The following is an 18,196-nucleotide window of genomic DNA, read 5'->3' as shown; positions in this document are numbered from 1 at the left end:
TTCATCTGGTTAGGGACCAGAGTATGGATGAAAGTAAAAAATAGATGAATGTCAAAGCCTTATTTAGCTTGCACATTTATTTTCGGCCAGTGAAAAACGTAAATAACTAACTATATAACACATGCAAACGCATGTAAAACCTGAATAAACAGAATTAAAAGAGAAAAAAAACAAACATAAGAACATTGAAGAGCATTGCAGAAGGTTGGATGAAATTGGACAAAAGAGGAAAGCATGTGGATGAAATTTGAAATGTGGTTATAAATGAAAGCAGCTGAAGGAGCAAAGCAATGAAATTCAAGTGAATGAAAGTCAAGGTACATCTCTACACTAGGAGGAGGATCTACTTCTTTATCGTTTTATCCTATTTTGTGGCAGTTGAGCAAGAAAGCCTGGCTCCAGGCAAGCAGGACAATGGCATTGATCCTTCTCACCCAGTTGTTACTGGATTGCATAAGGAAGATAATATGATTGGCCTCATGCTCGTGGTTTTATCCTTTCAAACACCACTGAGGTGAAATGATTTTTGGAATATCAAAAATTAAAAGAAAAAAAAGATGATAGGCAATAAAACAATAATATTAGTGCAGCAGTATCAGCTCAAACCCTAAAACAGCAGTGATAAAACATTTTAAAAATTTGAAAGCAAAAGCAGAATATAAACAGTCACAGCCCAATCCTATCCTACACAAGCCTCTGTGATGCAGCAATGCTGACAAAGTGTGCATTGCATCTTATGGTGATGGTCGTGGTGGAGCATCAGAAGGCCTGGAAGAGCTAAGTAAAATTATATTTGAAAAAGTATATTTTTATTTATCTTCCTTTAATCTGCCTGGCCATCAATGGGTCTCCTTGGACCTATGCCAGCTAGTGTATCAAGCCAAGAAAAGGGGTATAGGATCTTGGCATGCATGACTGCCACCAAGATCCCTACTGAAATGCAAAAGAAACAGAACACTAGCAAATATATAAGCCATTCAGTTAACAAGAAAATATTGACAAAGAATCGATTTCATTTTTTAAAAATTCATTTCAGGGCTACCAGTGTATCTGCCTCCCTGGTTGGGAAGGACCGTTTTGTGAATCTGAATCCAATGAGTGTGATTCCAGACCTTGTGTGAACAATGGCACTTGCATTGATCTCTTCAACGACTATCGGTAAGAAGCATTCTCTCCATCACCAGGATTTGGATTCTACAGCGATGATTTAATACTTCAAGCCAGTGGTGTTGCTAGGGGGTGCGGGGAGTGTGGATCGCACTGGGTGATGCGCGGGGGTGTGTGATGCGCCCTGGGGGTGATGCGCTTAAAATCACACCGTTAGGGGCTGCCATGTCATGCCATACACCAATGGATGTGGAATGGCCAGCGGAACACAATGCAAAAAAACCCGTTGAGATCGCTCCTTTCCTTCAAAAGTTATGGCCAAAATAACAGAAGGAAAAAATGCATAGAGCCCAAAGGAAAGTGAAAGTGAGCCGTGTTGCATGTTTACTCATGAGTAGGCGAACATGCCTTAGTTCATTGGAAAGGGCAGGCTGAGAGGACTCCAAGGACGTCAGAATGGTCCTGACCCAATGAATGCAGCCCCCCAAAAACACCAGAGAAGGAGGTTCCCCCTCCCAGCTGCAAGTGTGTTCAGCTCTATGGGAAGGGAAAGGAAGCCACATGGTTGTGTTTACTCGCGAGTAGGGGACCTTGCATTGCTCCATCGAAAAGGGCAGGCTGAGAGGTCTCCAACTCAGAATGGTCTTGATCCAATGAATGCAGCCCCCAAAAACACCAGAGGAGGAGATCCTTCCCCCACAGCTGCAACTGTATGGAGCCCTATGAGAAGCAAAGCAGCCTCACAGTCATGTTTACTCGCGAGTAGGCAGACATGCCTTGGCTGGTATTCAGGCCAGGCAAAGGGGAATGTGAGGATGCCGGAAGGGTCCCAATCTGATGGGACTGGAGCGCAACAAAAGCTCCAGAAGGCAGCCTCCCCCCCCCCCACTAGAAAGGACCAAGAAAGTGGCTTGAACTGGTAAGGGGAATGTTTTCTATTTTGCACTTGCATTTTCCCTCACAGCCCAATCCTACCCACACTTTCCTGGGAGTAAGCCCAACTGACTCTAATGGGACTTACTTCTGAGTAGACATGCATAGAATTGGGCTCTGAGGCTGGACTCCTATCCCCACTTTCCTGGGAGTAAGCTCCATTGACTCTAATGGGACTTACTTCTGAGTAAGGCATAGGATTGGGCTCTCAGACTTGTAAAGCCAGATGGGTCTTTGTATTGATGTGCTTGACATAGAAGGACTTTAAACTGGGCACTGCGGAGGGCTGAAGATCTCACTTATTCTTTTTGGGGGAGGGGTGTTATTGTAGACAGACTACAGAGAAAACTCACTTGGTGGAACAGGGATAGCTCCCCCTTATTTAATTATTTCTTTCATTTTAATTTAACTATTTCTAATTATTTATTTTAATTTGCTTGAAGATGTCCAGGACTTCCAATGGGTCCTGGACAGATTGTCATTCTAAAAAGTGGGTCCCAGTGCTAAAAGTATGAGAACTGCTGCAATAAGATGTTAGTAAGTTGACATGGGGTATGTGTGTGAGACTTGACAAGTTTTCAAAATAACTAAAATCAGAGTCTGGAGGAATAAGACCATCATGTTATATATCAATCAATGCGTAATTTCATGCAGAATGCAATGAAGCAAACCGCATTGAAATATCTGTGTTCTATCAAAAGGTACTGCCCAAAAACCAGTGGGGGTGGGGCGATGGTACATCACCACACCCACCACCTTGGGTGTTGCCCCGCCCACTGCATGGGGTGACGCACAGGCCTCCTGCACCGGATGACGCAAATCCTAGTGACGCCACTGCTTCAAGCTATTCTTTTTATCTCCTGCACCTTTGTCCGACTGCTCTGCATATTGTTCCTAACCTTTTGAGTGGACTCAAGAGATGATCATGCATCCCTTAGTGATGAAAATGATTTTAGTACAGCCATGGTAAGAGCATGTACAGTCGTCCCTCTTTATCCACGGGGGATATGTTCCTACTGCTACCATGGCTACCCAAAAGTGGATAGCAGCAAACTATATACTTACTGTTGCTATGCAAGCCCTCTAAACCTCTTCCTCTTTGTGCCTGCTTGTTAGTGCTTGCTAACTGCTTGCAAACTGCTTCTTCTTTGTGCTTGGAGGGCAAGCGCTAACAAGCAAGGAGCGGTTTGGAGGGCTGCAAATGGGCAAACAGAAACAGATGAGATGAGCATGTCAGGGGGTAATTTGTGAACTGTGGATACCCAAAACCATGGAAACCAACTCCATGAATGGGGGAAACTGTGTTACAGTCAAAGATCTGTTGGTTTGAGATTCAGGGTGTTTAGCTAACAATACTGCTTCTTGAATCAAATCCAAATGCTAGTTAGAAGTAGCATGCTGTGAGACAGAGAGGTAACCAAGCTGTGGCTTCCCAGCAGTTAAATATTACTTCTAGGCAGATTTTTTAAAAAATGAAAGCTTTTTAATGACACGTTTCTTGTGCTAGGTGTGAAATATAGACCTATCCTTGTTTCTTTCTCCTCTCCATCCTACATGCCTGCAGACAATAAAGGTATGAAAATCTCTACTGCTGAACAGGGAGATCATAAGTCTATGCAAAGCATTCAAAGTGCCACCCAGGTTGCTCCTCAGGATATCCTAATCCTGACTTAGGCTATATAAGGACTTCCCATAATCATTTATCTTGCTCTTAAAGGACCGATCGATTTCTTCCAAGCAGGAAAAAAGCAGACGCACCTGATTGCATACAAATGCTCAAAAGCAATCACAGCTCCGTTTGCCTTGATCCTGCTGTCTCTGCCATCCCCTTTCCCCAGTCTCGCAGCACTCTGAAATATTTGCCTATGGGGATGGGGGAAGGCATTGGCAGTGGGGGTAGCACTTCAAACCCTGGCAGAGCAATTTCTCCCTGCCAGCATTGCATGGAAACTGCATGGTACATAAGAACATAAGAACAGCCCCGCTGGATCAGGCCATAGGCCCATCTAGTCCAGCTTCCTGTATCTCACAGCAGCCCACCAAATGCCCCAGGGAGCACACCAGATAACAGGAGACCTGCAACCTGGTGCCCTCCCTTGCATCTGGCATCATGCTTTCTTTTCTCTGCACCCCACAATCAGCCCTGTTTGAAATATTCACCCACTCTCCCCAGCAGTGTGGGATGGTTTCATAAAGAAGAATTTCTCACCTTGTTGTGTGTACATGTGGAAGGGCCCTTGAACTAGAAAAAACAGTAAAATGTTACATTTGGAACTGTTTTCCGAACACTTACCTCTAGCACATTGCTGTTTTGTTCCTAAAATGTTGTGGGTTGGCTAAAAGGTCATTGTTTGTAGCATTTCTAATTAATTCATATTAATCAATATCAGATGAGATTTTGGGGAGGGGGGAATATTTCATTTGGGGGAAGATTTTAAAATTGGTAAAACAATGGAATAATATATTCAACCTAAATGTTAAAAGCAACACCATGGCTCCATTTTGTGGTGTGTTAGATGATCACATCAACCTGCCACAATCCTGGCGGAAATCCAGAGCTGAAAGCTCTGCTGCCACAATCCTGAAAGCTCAGTAGTTATCAAACTGGTGGTTTGCGACCCACCAGTTTGTGTAACACTTTCCCCGTCCCTTTAAGGGGCAGGGGAAGAAGAGAGGCAGGGAAGTGATCCCCAGAATTTTATCCCGGGGGGGGGGGTGAATGGGATGTTTTCACTTACTTTAACGCTGGTAGGGCTGCTGGAGGCTGCAGGAAGTGGAGGGAGCCCAGTGCAGCCCTCCGCAGGGCTTTCCAAGGCTTGGAATCTTGGAACAGCGCAATCACAAAGTACTTCCTGTTTGCAGGAGGTGTGTTGCAGTTGCTCTGTTTCAGGATTCCAAGCCTCAGTAAGCCCTGTGAAGGACTGCGCTGGCCTCCCTGCACTTCCTGCAGCCTCCAGCAACCCTACCATGATAAAGTAAGTGAAAGCGCCCTCCTTCACCCCCCCCCTTAGGGACACAGCCCTGGGGATCACTTCCCTGCCCTTGCCCCTCCCCCACAAAGACTTGCTGAGGAGTAAAGCTCCCTCTGAGAAGAGAATTGACATAGGGAGCAATCCTATCTTGCACTAGAACAGGCAGGCCAGGGCCCCAAAGTGACTCAGATAGGGACCCAAAGTGACTCAGCCAGAGGCAAGGGGAAATTCTTCCCCTTTCCCCCGGGTAAGCCACCGCAGCCCCAATGGGTCTCTTCAGACTTACAGCACCTCAGGAGATGACATAAGTTCAAGGAGATGGCATACGTTTGAGGAGAGCGGAGCATCTTGCAGTCGCTCCTTGCTGCTCGGGAACGGGGCTAGGATCTGGCATATCCCAGCCCCGCCAACCACTGCCTGCCTGCCCCTGGGACCACCCTCTGCCCACCCTCCTCCTGCCCAGAACGCCTCCCTCCTGCATTCTCCCTGCCCTCCCCAGACCCTTGCAGATCAATGTGGAGGCTGGATTCAGCCTCCATGGGCCGGCATGCGACCCTGAGCCAGCCCAGCTGACTCTTGAGGAGGCGCAAATGTGCCTTACAGCATTTTGCGACCCTCCTGGGCCAGCACAAGGGACTTGTTCCATCCTGAGGGCACATTAGGCTTGTCTCAATATTACAGGTTGTTTGGTTTTCTGATGAAGAGTTTTCTACATTTCCTGTTGGAGTGCATGTCTAGCTTTAAAAGTATAACTCTTTCTCATTCCCTCTAAAAGACTGGTTTCGTTGATATTAAATCAGTCTCATCAGGAGTTCAATAGTGAGTTCAAAGCCCATTACAGAAATGGACTCTTCCTTCCAGAGATGTGAAAGTCTCAATGGAGCCTCTCTACTGTGTGCAGGCTCAGGGAGAGATGGCATTCTTAAGGGTAAAGGGCAGTAGATTAGCATAAGGCAAGGTTCTGGTCCATTTCTAGAGCCTTCTGATTGGTTGGCAACCTTCAGTCTCAAAAGACTATGGTATAAGCCTACAGCACCCTGGTATTCCCAGGTGGTCGCCCATCCAAGTACTAACCAGGCCTGACCCTGCTTAGCAAGATCAGACAAGATCAGGCATGTGCAGGATAACAGTTGCTATACAGAGCCTTCTCTGTATAGAGAAGATACACTTTAGTGTATCTCTCCCATGATGCACTGGGAAGAGGGTGTAAAGAGCAAATGAGATTGCAGCTTTATTATATGGGGGAATAAAAGAGCGAAGAGGTAGGGAAGAGCAATAAAAGTATCAGGATATGGAGTTGAGATGTGCTGCGAAAGTTCCTTGGCATTTAAAGGCTTGGGAAGACCCTGAGAAGGCAATAGTTTTTCAATCAGATAAGCTAGGTTCTTTATTGAGCCTTTCTTCTGGTGCATAAAGCAAGCCACATTCCAAGCAGACTAAGTTATCTTGCAGCCTATAATTTTTTTTTATCCAACAGTGAGGGTCAAGTTCTCCGTTCCTAAGCGTGGTATGCCATCTGAGGCTGCTATTTCCTTAGGCTTCAATCATATACACACTTATCTGAGACTAAGCATTGAACACAGCAGGATTTATTTGGAGTAAACATGTTGTAGGGGTTCTTACTCGTTGCTCAGGTGAGGGGCACCACCCTGTTGGATTCATGAAACTGGTCTGCCACATTTCAGAATTCTCCATCTCAATCTACTTATGAGGATCCTGCTGACTCTACCTGGTAGGCCTTTCTCACTGCCTCAGTGCTATTTTGAGAAAGGAAGGAGTTATGTAGCACCATGTTCCTCCTCTCTTTGTGACGGAGCCTGCCTTGTGGAAGCCTCAAGCCTCAAGCTTGCAGCTACTCACTCCTTGTAACTACTTGTTCCCTCAGTGGATTGCAGTATTGGCAAAGGAGTTGATGGCAGGTTTGTTGATGATGTGCTAATGGGTTTCCTGGGTGACCCCAGCAGTGGGCCTGGTGGCCGTGAATGGGAGGTGTCATATTGCACCAGGGGAGCTGGCAGATGCAAGTCCAGAGGAGGCAGTGCTGCTCCCAGATTGCACTGTTAGATGCTCTGCTCTCTCTTGCCATTATTCTCTGTAGTTTGTGAATTGCAAAGCTGTGTTGCCATGCATTTCACGCTATCTGCATCTAGCTATAGACAGAAAGGGAAGAAAAAAACATATTGGCTTGTTTATTAACTGAGCTGGTAACAAACTCATGTAGATTACTTAAATCTTTTCTAGATCACCCAACTTTTTCTCCCATTTGAATATTTCAGGAATACACTGAATAAATATTATGCTGTAGTGAAATCTGTATAGATAATGTTAAAGAGGAGTTGATGGTGGAGAGAAAACACACAGCCCTCATTCTTCTATGTAGTTAGCTATTTATTTGCATGACAGCCATATAATTCAGCCTCCATTAAATGATAAATATCCCTACTGAGGATTTTGTGCCCTTGATCAAATTTCAGCAGCTAGAGCATTATATGTGATTATAGACAGCATTTGCCATTGCATATCAATTATGAGTCATGGCAACCAAGAGAACTAGTGAACAGTTACTCAGTTCTTGGAAGATGAGAATACTGAATGATAGCATTATTTGGGCATTGCAAGACCAAGGATGTACATGTTCCTGTTTGACACTAAAAAAAATCTCAAAGTCTTAGGAAGAGGAGGGGGGAAATACAGTTTGAAATTAAGTGATACACTTAAATATCTCCATCAATAGTATTTAGAGTGTGTTTTTAAGCCTGGCAACTCCATCACAAATGTACAAGTTACGAAAGTCGTACAGCAAAAAACAAGTTTTTAAAATACTTTCAGAATCCTATGAAGGCAGGGTCAAAAACTGAAGGTCTGTATGTTCAAGAGATGGCTAAGCAGGAATATGTTTGCTATATGGAGGTTCATGAATGACTTGGAAAAAGAATATAGGTGACAGCTTTTTGCTGTTTCACACTGCATAAAAAAAACTAGGGGTGATTTAAGGAAATTAACCCACAAGTTGTTTACAAAGCAAAATAGAGATATTGTTCTTAAACAGAGAGATAGTTCTTCACAGTGCTTTTTGAACTCTGGAACTCATTGTGTCCAGAAAAAGCAATAGCCAAAACAAATTGGTAGAAAGACAGGAATACCTTCACTTCAGGGCTACCACCTCACTACCTATTCCACAACAGTGCATGTAACATTAGTCCAGTGCTTCTCCTTCTTGCCCTGTTTCCCCTGAAACCCACGCTCCTCTTCCCAGCTGATTTTCCCCTGCTGGAGTTCCAGACTAAAGCTAAGGAAAGCTGATGGAAGGGGAAAGAGCTCTCCCTTTTCCCTTACCACTTCCCTGCTGCAAATCGTCCCCTCCTTGGAACATGTTGAAAGTGGAGAAAGGGGTCACTGAGCTAACTGTCCACATAACTAGAATAAGTAGTTTTAGCCCCTAATAGACTGGTAAAACCCCCCACTCCCAAATACTCAGGCAATCTATATATCCCCTTTTGACAACTAATTTTAAAAACAGGCCCAAAGTGACCTGGTTTGTCATTCCCCTATCTCTTTCCCTCTCTTTTTCTCTTTCCTCCTGCTGTCTTCTCCAATGCTACATGAATTGTTGGAAGAAGAAGAAAAAAATAATGCTTCCACAATTTTCTGACTCTATTGCCCTCCAGAGCTGTTTGCAGTTTAGGAAGACAAAAAAGGAGGGAGACAGGAGCACCTGGATGAGAGAATTTTCTCCTGCACGAGTTCCTCTTTTTCCCTTTCCCTTCATCTTTCTGAATTTAGGAAATGGCTTGAAAAGTCAAGAGAGGATAAAGTCAGAGGAACAGACGAAAACGGGAAGGGAGAGGCAAAGGAACTTCCTTGCTCTCTCTTGTCCTTTGCCTCTTCCTTCTCTGAGCCATCTGAGCAATGTCAAGAAGAAAGGTGAGGAGTGTTGAGGTGGTGAAAGGCTACCCTCTTTTGACTGATGTTAACTCGAGAAACTCTGGTTGGACACCCTGTTCACTTCTGCGTGATCAAACTTCTGAACACAGAATTCACGACAGAAAAAGAGTGCAGTTGGCACTGTCTGAATGCTGAGTAACTATTACTCAACTACATACCCACCAGCTATTGCTTATTAAAGTGCTGACTCAGAGCCCAATCCTGAGCTTGGCGTTTCGGCTTTCCACTGGAGCGCATTGTTGCAAATGTACCGTAAGGCACGTCTGCAAGGCTTACCGCCGGGCCAGTGCCCGTGGTAGCCTTGCGCTGGGCAGCACTAGGCTAGCGCCGGGCAGGTGCCCTTCCTCCACTACTTGGTGGTCTCATGGGCTGCAGAGCCACGGCATGGTAAGCGGGGGTGGTGAGGGAGGCAAGGAGGAGACGTTCCAGGGAGGGGGGAGGCAGGTGGAGGGCAGAGAGAGGGCTGGGAGGAGGTGTGACAGGGAGGTGGGAGGTGGAGAAAGGGCAGGTGGAAGGCATGCCTGGGGGAGGGAGGGAGGCAGGTCCTGTGGAGCTCTGCTCCACCAGATCCAAGGCATTCGTGTGGGACTCTGCGCCCTACACAAACGCCTTTACCTTACCACTGACCTTTTGGTCGGCGGTAAAGTTAGTAGCCCCATTGCAGGGCTGCTTCCCTTACCGGGAAGAAGGGGACAAAAGTCCCCTTCTCCCAAGGCGCCGCCCAGGGCAGGCTGAGGTGTGCAGGATGCGGTGGGAGCCGTTCTTGCCGCAGCTGCAGCCATGCGCCCCGGGCAGCTCAGGATTGAGCTGTGAATGTGAGTTACTTATCATTCTACCCTGTCAAAATGTGGACCAGTTTGCTATTGTGAGACAAGTGCTACTGCTGGAAAACTCAAGGCTGTTGCACATCCTTTCCTGTTTTGTGCAATTGATTTCATTGGGAAACACCTTGGGCATGAAGTCTGTTTAAAAATTTTACTTCACTTTACTGGTAGCAGTTTGGAAGCCACTTGCTTTCAGAAATACGAGTACTTATCAATAGCTGGATATACTGAGTCGTACACCAGTATTTGAAGCTTGCTGCAATATTTAACATCAAAACTGCATTCTTAGAAAATAATAAGATACAAATTGTAACCACATTGCTATCAACAGTTGACCAATTTATACATGGGCTGAGGGTCATGTCCAGAGGGCCCACCCTTCTAGGCCAACCCATGAACTCTCTTTTCCAGTGGTAGAAAAAGCACCTAATGCACCCTCAGGGGCTAGAGGGGGCTCAGGACATCACTTTGCCTCAGGGCCCCAGAAACCTAGTACAGGCATTGTCTTTAATGTACCTTGGACTGTTCAGTTGAAATTATCCAGTAATAATAATTGTAAAATATTGGCTATTCATTTATTTTTAGCTATAACTGTGACTGCTTCTAGTCTTAAATGGCAGTGCATAATAGGCAAAAGTTATTTTCTAATTATTGGAATTGTTGTGGTTGTTTAAATGATAAATATGGTCAGACTTTATTGAAAGGAAGAAAAAAAACACAGTACTTGCTGTAACTTCAGATTAAGCACCTGCATGCGCTAGGGAACTGTAGATCACTCCTGAGAAGAGACTAGACAAATATTTAAATATACTTTTACAATTCTTGCTGCAAACACGCTCAACCTGTGCTCACCAAAGCAACCATTTCCATGATGCTCCTACCTGAAAGGCAATAAAGCAGGGGCTTTTTAATATGATCGTTTCCTCATACAAGATACCAGGGGCACCCATTCAGCTTTATTAGCAGATATAAACAGAAGCATTGGCTTGAAAAATGTTTACCACATTTTGAAAGCCGGTTGTTTTAAATTTTATGTTTGACTAGGGTTTTATGTAAAAATGCCACTAGTCTGAGAAGCCATTGAAGAAGAAACAAAAATATGCCCTGTGGGCAGGAAGCAATATAGTCTCTGTTTAGTATATCTCACTGAGTTTGGGAAGAGATGTTACACTCTTTGCCTAGGGCAACAAATACTAGGGAGTGGCTGCCTATTGCAATGTGAAGTGGTCTCCAGCAGTCTTAGTAGTGTTTGTTGGGAAATTACAACTTAGAAATGAAAGATTGCTAGATATATCTAACATCTACTTGGACAACTATTTCGGAACTACTTGAAGCTATTTATGATCACTGTTTTTCCAGGTGGGAAAGGATACTGCTGAGAATCTTTCCAAATATGTGGAATTATGTCCAATGGATCAAGCTGCATAAAAGCATGTATGAAATAAGTAAACCACTGTGCAGTTAGCAGCAGATTCAAACGACTGCTTTTGCCATTAAGGGGTGATTTATTTGCTATCACATTGAGACAGAGGAAAAAGAGAGGAAACTTTGACTTTGTTAGCCTGGGTTCCCAGCCACTGGTCAGGACCAACTGAATGGAGGTTAGAACAATTCACTCTCCCGTACTGCTAGTGAAAAATAGTTAAAAGCTAGTTAAAAGCATGCATGATCTTTTGATCTAGATTGTGGGCAAGAAGCTGAGTCCCCAAACTGCTGAGCAGATGCACAGTGATGAAATTGACATGAATAGAAAGATTCAGGAGGAGAAGAAAATGATATTGACAAGAAGGGAAAGGGTTGTCTGGCCTGGAGTGTGATAGGTAAAAAAAATGAATTGCACTCTAGAGCAGTGGTTCTGTGTAAAGGGTCGTGTAAAGGGTCCCCCATCCCTTTAAGGGGCAGCAGAGGGAGCAAGGGCAGCGACGTGATCCCCAGGATCACATCGCTAATGGGGATAGAAGAGGGGTGCTTTTACTTACAGGTGGCTGCAGGACGTTGCAGGAGGTGTGGCAAGCCCCATGCAGCCCTCTGCAGGGCTCCCCAATGCTTACAACTCTGAAAAAACGGGCGCAAAACACTTCCTAGTTGTGAACGGAAAGAGGAAATGTTATGTGCTCACTTTTTCAATGTTCTAAGCATGGGGAGCCCTGTAGGAAGCTGCATAGGGCTCCCAAAACCTGCTGCAATGTCCTGCAGCCATCTGTAAGTAAAAGCACCCCCTTCCACCCCCGTTAGCAACACGATCCTGGGGATCCTGTTGCCGCCCTCACTCCCTTCCCTGCAAAGACTTACCCCAGGAGTAAAACTCCTGGGAAATTTGAGAACCACTGCTCTAGAGCTATGGGAGAATTGGGATTAAATGACAGAAGATTCAAAAGAGCAAGAAAATGTATTGGATAGGGGAAGATGGAGAGAAATAGAGAACAAGATAGAAAGAAGAATTTCAGAGGCAGGCTTTACCTTTCCTTTGCTGAGTAGGATGTAGTCTTTGCAGGTATAGGTAAAAGAAGGTGCCATGATGCAATGCTACATGAATCCCACTAGCACACCAACATGGAGTGTGGTAGTAATGGGAATGTCATTTTCAGTTTTCAGCCCCATACAGTTACAAGCTTTCTACACATGGGGTGAGGGAGTTTCTTAGTCAATGGGAACTTGCTCTTAATTTCAAAGTATTAATTCTTTACATATTTATCTGTCGATTTCCTAAGCAGCTTATAAATTGATTTTTTACAGGAAGGGGAGATGGGGTCCCCACTCTTGCTGCAATTACCTATGGCAAATTGTCTTGCAATATTGAATCTGACCACAACTGATCCCAATTTTTTTCGGTCCAACTCTCTGCCACTGCCACAGTCTTGATCTAAATTGCGCCTCCTGTATGTAATAAAATGCAAAACCACCACAGTCAATGATACAATTAAGTTACACCTTTAATGCATTGCCTTCAGTGACTTGCAGCATTTGGGGTTTTTTCCCATGGTGCTTCTGGGGGATTATATTATTTATCCTCTCTTTGCGTAGTGTTACGATTACTTGTTAACACTGGCAATGTGTAAGGTTTCCATGCTTTAAGGTCCCAGCCATAGATCTGGAGGAGTGTGATGAGGCACCCACAAACTTCAAGGTGAATGGATGAAGGCAGCCAATACAGAGCTGGAAGCTGGAGGAACCATTCACCTTCCCTTGTACTCTTCTGCATTTGCATTCATGTCAAACATGTCTGGCACTCGGTCTGCCTGATGGCACCATGTCTACTGCATGAATGTTTTCCTTTATTGGATATACATGTAATGAAGTTGCAGTCTGTTTCCTACTCAACTTCGAGCGCTCTTTCTTCTCACTTCCACTGTGGGCACAACTCAAGGCCAGCCAGTAGTGCAATAGCCAAACTATAAACTGGTCTGAGACACAGCTCTGTGCGAATGCAGAGGAAGAGCTGGCTAGGAAACATAGCTGAATAGCCAGCAAAACAGCCAGATGCTGCTAGCAAGAAGTGTTCCAGAGCCTGGCATCTGGGACCAGTAAGCACTACACAGATTCTCCATCTGTGGCTGAAGCTGTTGACTGCTTCTGGGGAAGGTGCGCTGGACGGCAGCAAAGCAACAACAGTTTAAAGCAGTGCCAATAGGAGCAGAAGGCAGGCTGAACTCAGCACTGACATTAACGTTCATATTCCAATTTACTTTCCGGTTTCATGGTAAAGTGAGAAATCCAGGCATTTAGGGAGAAGCCTGTTTGCGATACAATTTGCAAGGGAAATGACCAGTAGGAGCCAGTCCTTATGCAAAGCTGCTGTGATGCTTGACTGACAGCACAATCCTGTGCATGTCTGTTTGACAGTAAGTTCTGTTCAATTCAATGGGATTTACTCCCATGCAAGTGTGAATAGGATTGCAGCCTTAAACTGTTTCAATCAGCAATTATAGCATTTGTTATCGGGACTGACCACAGTTTTTCCTTCATCTGTTTTAAGCCGTTCATACCCGCTTTTTGATTTAACATCTCCAAGGTGACTTACAAGCATCGTATAAAAACAAACCAATTAAAATATAGGTCACAGCTAAACGGTTTGGATGACAACCTGTCAAAAGACTCCAGAAGCCCCCAGAAGTTGATCAGCTTAGCTTGGAACCTGAAAGCCAGAATGCCAGACCTCAGCCCAATCCTTGCCCAGTTCTACCTCCGTACGTGGATCCAACATGTGGGGCGATGTTAGGGCTGTGATTGGATAGGCAGGCATGAGGGAGGTCCAAGGTTTGCTCTCTTCCAGTGCAATGGCCTCCCTCTGCCATTCGGCTTCAGACTGCAAAGAGCCCAATCCACCCACAATTTGACATAGTCTGAGAGTACCTGGCATCTTTTGGGGCTGAATAGGAACTTTTTGCTTCACTCCAGATTGGCCTAGGAGAGAGCTCTTTTCACCTGTCCTTGACTGTGTTCACTGGTGAGTTGTTAGGCAGGTTGGATTTGACTGGCAGGTATAGTGCAGGTCAGAGAGTAGAGATCTGGTGTCTGCCTTTAGGCAAGCAACAGTCATGGGGCGGGGGGTGGAGAGACCAGAACCAGTCGCTAGCTCAACCCTCAGGTTTGAGCTGGAAGGCCTATCCCAAAGGCTCCCCAACTTGGGTTGGGTGAAACAGTTAGTGTCCTTGACACCATCCCCCCCCCCCCCGAGAGGTTGGTGGTGATAAACTGGGGAAACTGCAGGGTGATCTTGGGTTTGGAGTCAGGGCAGTTTCTCCTAAAGGAAGGCTTTGGCAGGCTGTCTCCTCCAAGTTTAGGGGCCTGTACTTAATCAGTGGATTTCAAGACACAACCCCCTCCATTTGCTGATTGGTTGTATTACATCATAATCAATATACACAGCCCTAGTTAACACCAAACTCAGTGTCATGTGTACTTTTGGGGTTAATGCCTGGGTAAAGGAAAGAGCAGGGTGAACTTCTCCAGGGACAGAGTTCTAGCATTGATGCAGCAGTAGAGAAGGCCCTGCTTCATGTCTATATCCACTGTACTTTAGATGCCAGCTGCCCAGCTGGCTTCTGAAGAGTGTGATTGTTTGATACCAACCAAGATACTATGATGTAGCTTTGCAGCCTATTCCGGAGGATGAACCAGGTTGATTGTTCTTCAGAGATGACAAGCAGCCAATTAGACAACAACAGGTGTCATTAATCTGCAGAGATACAAAGATAGCAAGCAATCTCTCACTAGCCCTCCTCACAGGCCTTGCATTCAGCATGGCTCCTTCCACACCTACACAAACCATTAAGATCCCAGAGCTCTCTCTGGCTTTAGCCTCTCCACAAATTCCCCTTTGCCCCTCTCCACGCAAGCCCCAACTTCTCCCCATCAGGAGTTGCCTCTAGAGATGCTCAAAGCATTCTGGGCTGCTTTATATGGTACTTGAAATGTCCAGTGGGCCCCACATGTGCACTAATGTGCAAGTCATGTGCACTAATGGAGGTTTATGAGAAGGTTTATCAGCATGGTTTGGACAAATTGCCCTGCCATGCAATTAAAGAAAGTGCCCTGAATTCCCCATGACACACGAGGAGGAGCCAGGATGAGTGTGCTCCATGAGTGCACTTGCCTTTTACCATATGGGGCCAGTCAGATTTCTAAAGGCTTGTCTGAACCAGTCCCCTGTTACGATACCATTTAAACATTACAAGGTATATTATTAAATCACAACTAGAAATCTATCTCTGGTTTCCAGTTCCCAAAACAGAGTCATCTTCAGTATTCAGCAAAAGAGGTGTGGTTCAGTGACGTTCCTGGGGGTTTCGGGGCCCGGGGAAACCCCCCTTCTCCGCCCCCTCACACCCTTTTCCACCCTCCTGACCCAGAAGTACTTGCAGTGATGTCATCTTCACCACAATTACTTCCACGCAGCTACCACCCGCATGTGGCCAAGGTGTCAATGGAGCTTTCTGCGCCACTTGTAAGCAGTGTAGAGGGCTCCATCGGAGTGTTCTATGCCGACCAGTAAACTTGATCAGCAGCATTGTTGGAACGAAATAAAATGCCACTTGGTTAAGGCATATTATGCTATCAAAATGTCACATATCACATAGCTTAGTTATGTTCATGTTCCTCTTTTCTGCCATACGTCATAGAGCGTGTCACAGCAGAATCGAGTAGCCCCATTGTGGGGCTACTCAGTTTACCCAGGGGAAGGGGAAGAAAGTCTTCTTCTCCTGAGGATGAGGAGGAGGCAGCTGCCTGGAGCACGCAGGATGCAGCGGCAGCCATTTTTGGCGCCACTGCAGCCTCACACGCTGGGCAGTTCAGGATTGGGCTGCCCGGCTATTTAGAGATCTAAACCAGCATTGTGAACTGACCTCTGAAACAAATTAGCATTCAGTGATATTGATTAGCATAACTAAATTCACTCTCTAGGCCCCACCCTGCATCCTGCCAGCCATATTTTAGACCTTTTGAACAGATTGTTTGTAAGGATAGCCCCATGTTATGTGTATTACATGCTAGGGATTCCAGCACGTTCCAGGACTGTGTTGTTTGGAACTTTGTCCTGCCAGGTGATGCCGAGGATGCGATCTCCTCTATGGAGAACTTGTGCAAGGAAAGCGCCCTACAGGTAGACCACAGCTGCGTTATAAGGACATCTGCAAGAGGGATCTGAAGGCCTTAGGAGTGGACCTCAACAGGTGGGAAACCCTGGCCTCTGAGCAGCCCGCTTGGAGGCAGGCTGTGCAGCATGGCCTTTCCCAGTTTGAAGAGACACTTGGCCAACAGTCTGAGGCAAAGAGGCAAAGAAGGAAGGCCCATAGCCAGGGAGACAGACCAGGGACAGACTGCACTTGCTCCTGGTGTGGAAGGGATTGTCACTCCCGAATCGGCCTTTTCAGCCACACTAGACGATGTTCCAGAACCATCTTTCAGAGCGCGATACCATAGTCTTTCGAGACTGAAGGTTGCCAGCAACAAACAACAATGTGTATTACAACAATCCAGTTTATGAATTGGCTTTACCAACAGATTATCTGCATTCCTGCAGCTAAAATAAAATTCTGTACTCTCAGTTAGGACTCAGCCGCTGGCAGGACAGAAACGGAAAATATACGACAGTGACTGTGAGAGGCTGACTCCCTTCCTATAGGTAGTTGGATTTATCATGCCAAACAGTACAAGGAAAACTGTTTTCAGTAATGAAGACAGTGTCATGTCACATTTTCATGATAAGAAAAAAAATGCTCCAATTGTCTCTCTGTCTGGTGGTAAGACACTTCAGAGCAATGCCAGTGGCATATTATTCTGCATACTAATATACACAAGTCTTTTGATTTCATAGTAGCAAACTTTCATGATGAGAATGGTAGGGGAGAGGGCAAGTTCCCCCCCCCACCCCATATTTGCATCTGAGAGGAAACTTATAAAGAGATGAATAATAAAGCAACGCTAGCTGAGGATTGGATGAATTCAGGGGAGGAAGGGAAATGTTTTCAAACTGGTTTCAAATGGCTTTGGGAGAATGTAGGAAAATGTTTAGTAAATTTATATTTGAGGGGACATTTTATAAGATGCAATGTGGGCAATATTTGACACCTGTCAGATGGAAGCACATTTATGAGTTCACACTGGATGAATGTTGGCAGTGTGGTATAAGTTGTGTTTTTGTTTTTGTTTTTTGGGGAGTTACCCATGTATAGTGGGATTTTAGAGAGGAATGCAAGTAGGATTACAGAAACTACTGTGTTGTGAACTTTCCTTTGATCCTGAACTACATTACTAGGGCAGTGTTTCCCAAACTGTGGATAATGACCCACCAGTGGGTTGCAACCTGATTATTGGTGAGTTGTGAAACTGACAAGCTGAAGGCTGGCAAGGAGGACATATTGAGTCCAAAAAAACCAAAACAGAGCCATACGTGCATGAGCCACTGAACCACTCATGAGTATGCAGATGTGATTGGGTTCCTTTAGAAGGACAGATGAAGGGAAGCCCAAGGCCACCAGAATGGTTCTGATCCAATGAATGTGGAGCTCAATAAACACTCCAGAAAACATTATTAGTTATTGTTAGGGTTTGTAAGGAGGAACCTTGGGCGTGTCCCAGTGCGGAGCAGCATGCAAAAAAGGCAGACACAGCAGAAGTAGCTGATGTACATACATTAGAGCAAAGAGTTTCACATACAGAGTAGTCAAAATACAGTCCAGGTCATACACAAAGAGTACAGCAGTCCAGTTTTACCTTATCCAAATCAGTATCCACAAATCACAGTCAGTCAGTCCAAGGTCAGTCACAGCATATACACACAGTTATCAGTTTGTTAAAGTCTCCAGCAGCAGTATCTCAGTTTAACACCTACTGCACTGGTGGAACTGCAGACTGAGGTTCAAGTACTCTGAGCATCCAATCAGATTCTGCCCTGTTAACTAGGGTGTGGCA

The 18,196-nt window shown here is 45.3% G+C and overlaps 1 protein-coding gene across 1 annotated transcript in view; it reads left to right on the top strand.

Moving 5' to 3' along the window:
• Positions 1 to 305: 305 nt before the first annotated feature.
• The window catches only part of EYS (eyes shut homolog), a 556,153-nt gene continuing 538,262 nt past the window's right edge, over positions 306 to 18,196 (top strand). Inside the window, 2 exon segments of the mRNA XM_066622702.1 lie at positions 306 to 317; positions 1,037 to 1,158. Coding sequence (XP_066478799.1) covers positions 306 to 317; positions 1,037 to 1,158 — 134 coding nt within the window.

Source organism: Tiliqua scincoides, chromosome 1 (assembly GCF_035046505.1).
Source record: "Tiliqua scincoides isolate rTilSci1 chromosome 1, rTilSci1.hap2, whole genome shotgun sequence".
Taxonomy (NCBI): domain Eukaryota; kingdom Metazoa; phylum Chordata; class Lepidosauria; order Squamata; family Scincidae; genus Tiliqua; species Tiliqua scincoides.
The sequence above is the reverse complement of the archived record's forward strand: the minus strand, read 5'-3'. Positions and strand labels throughout refer to the sequence as shown.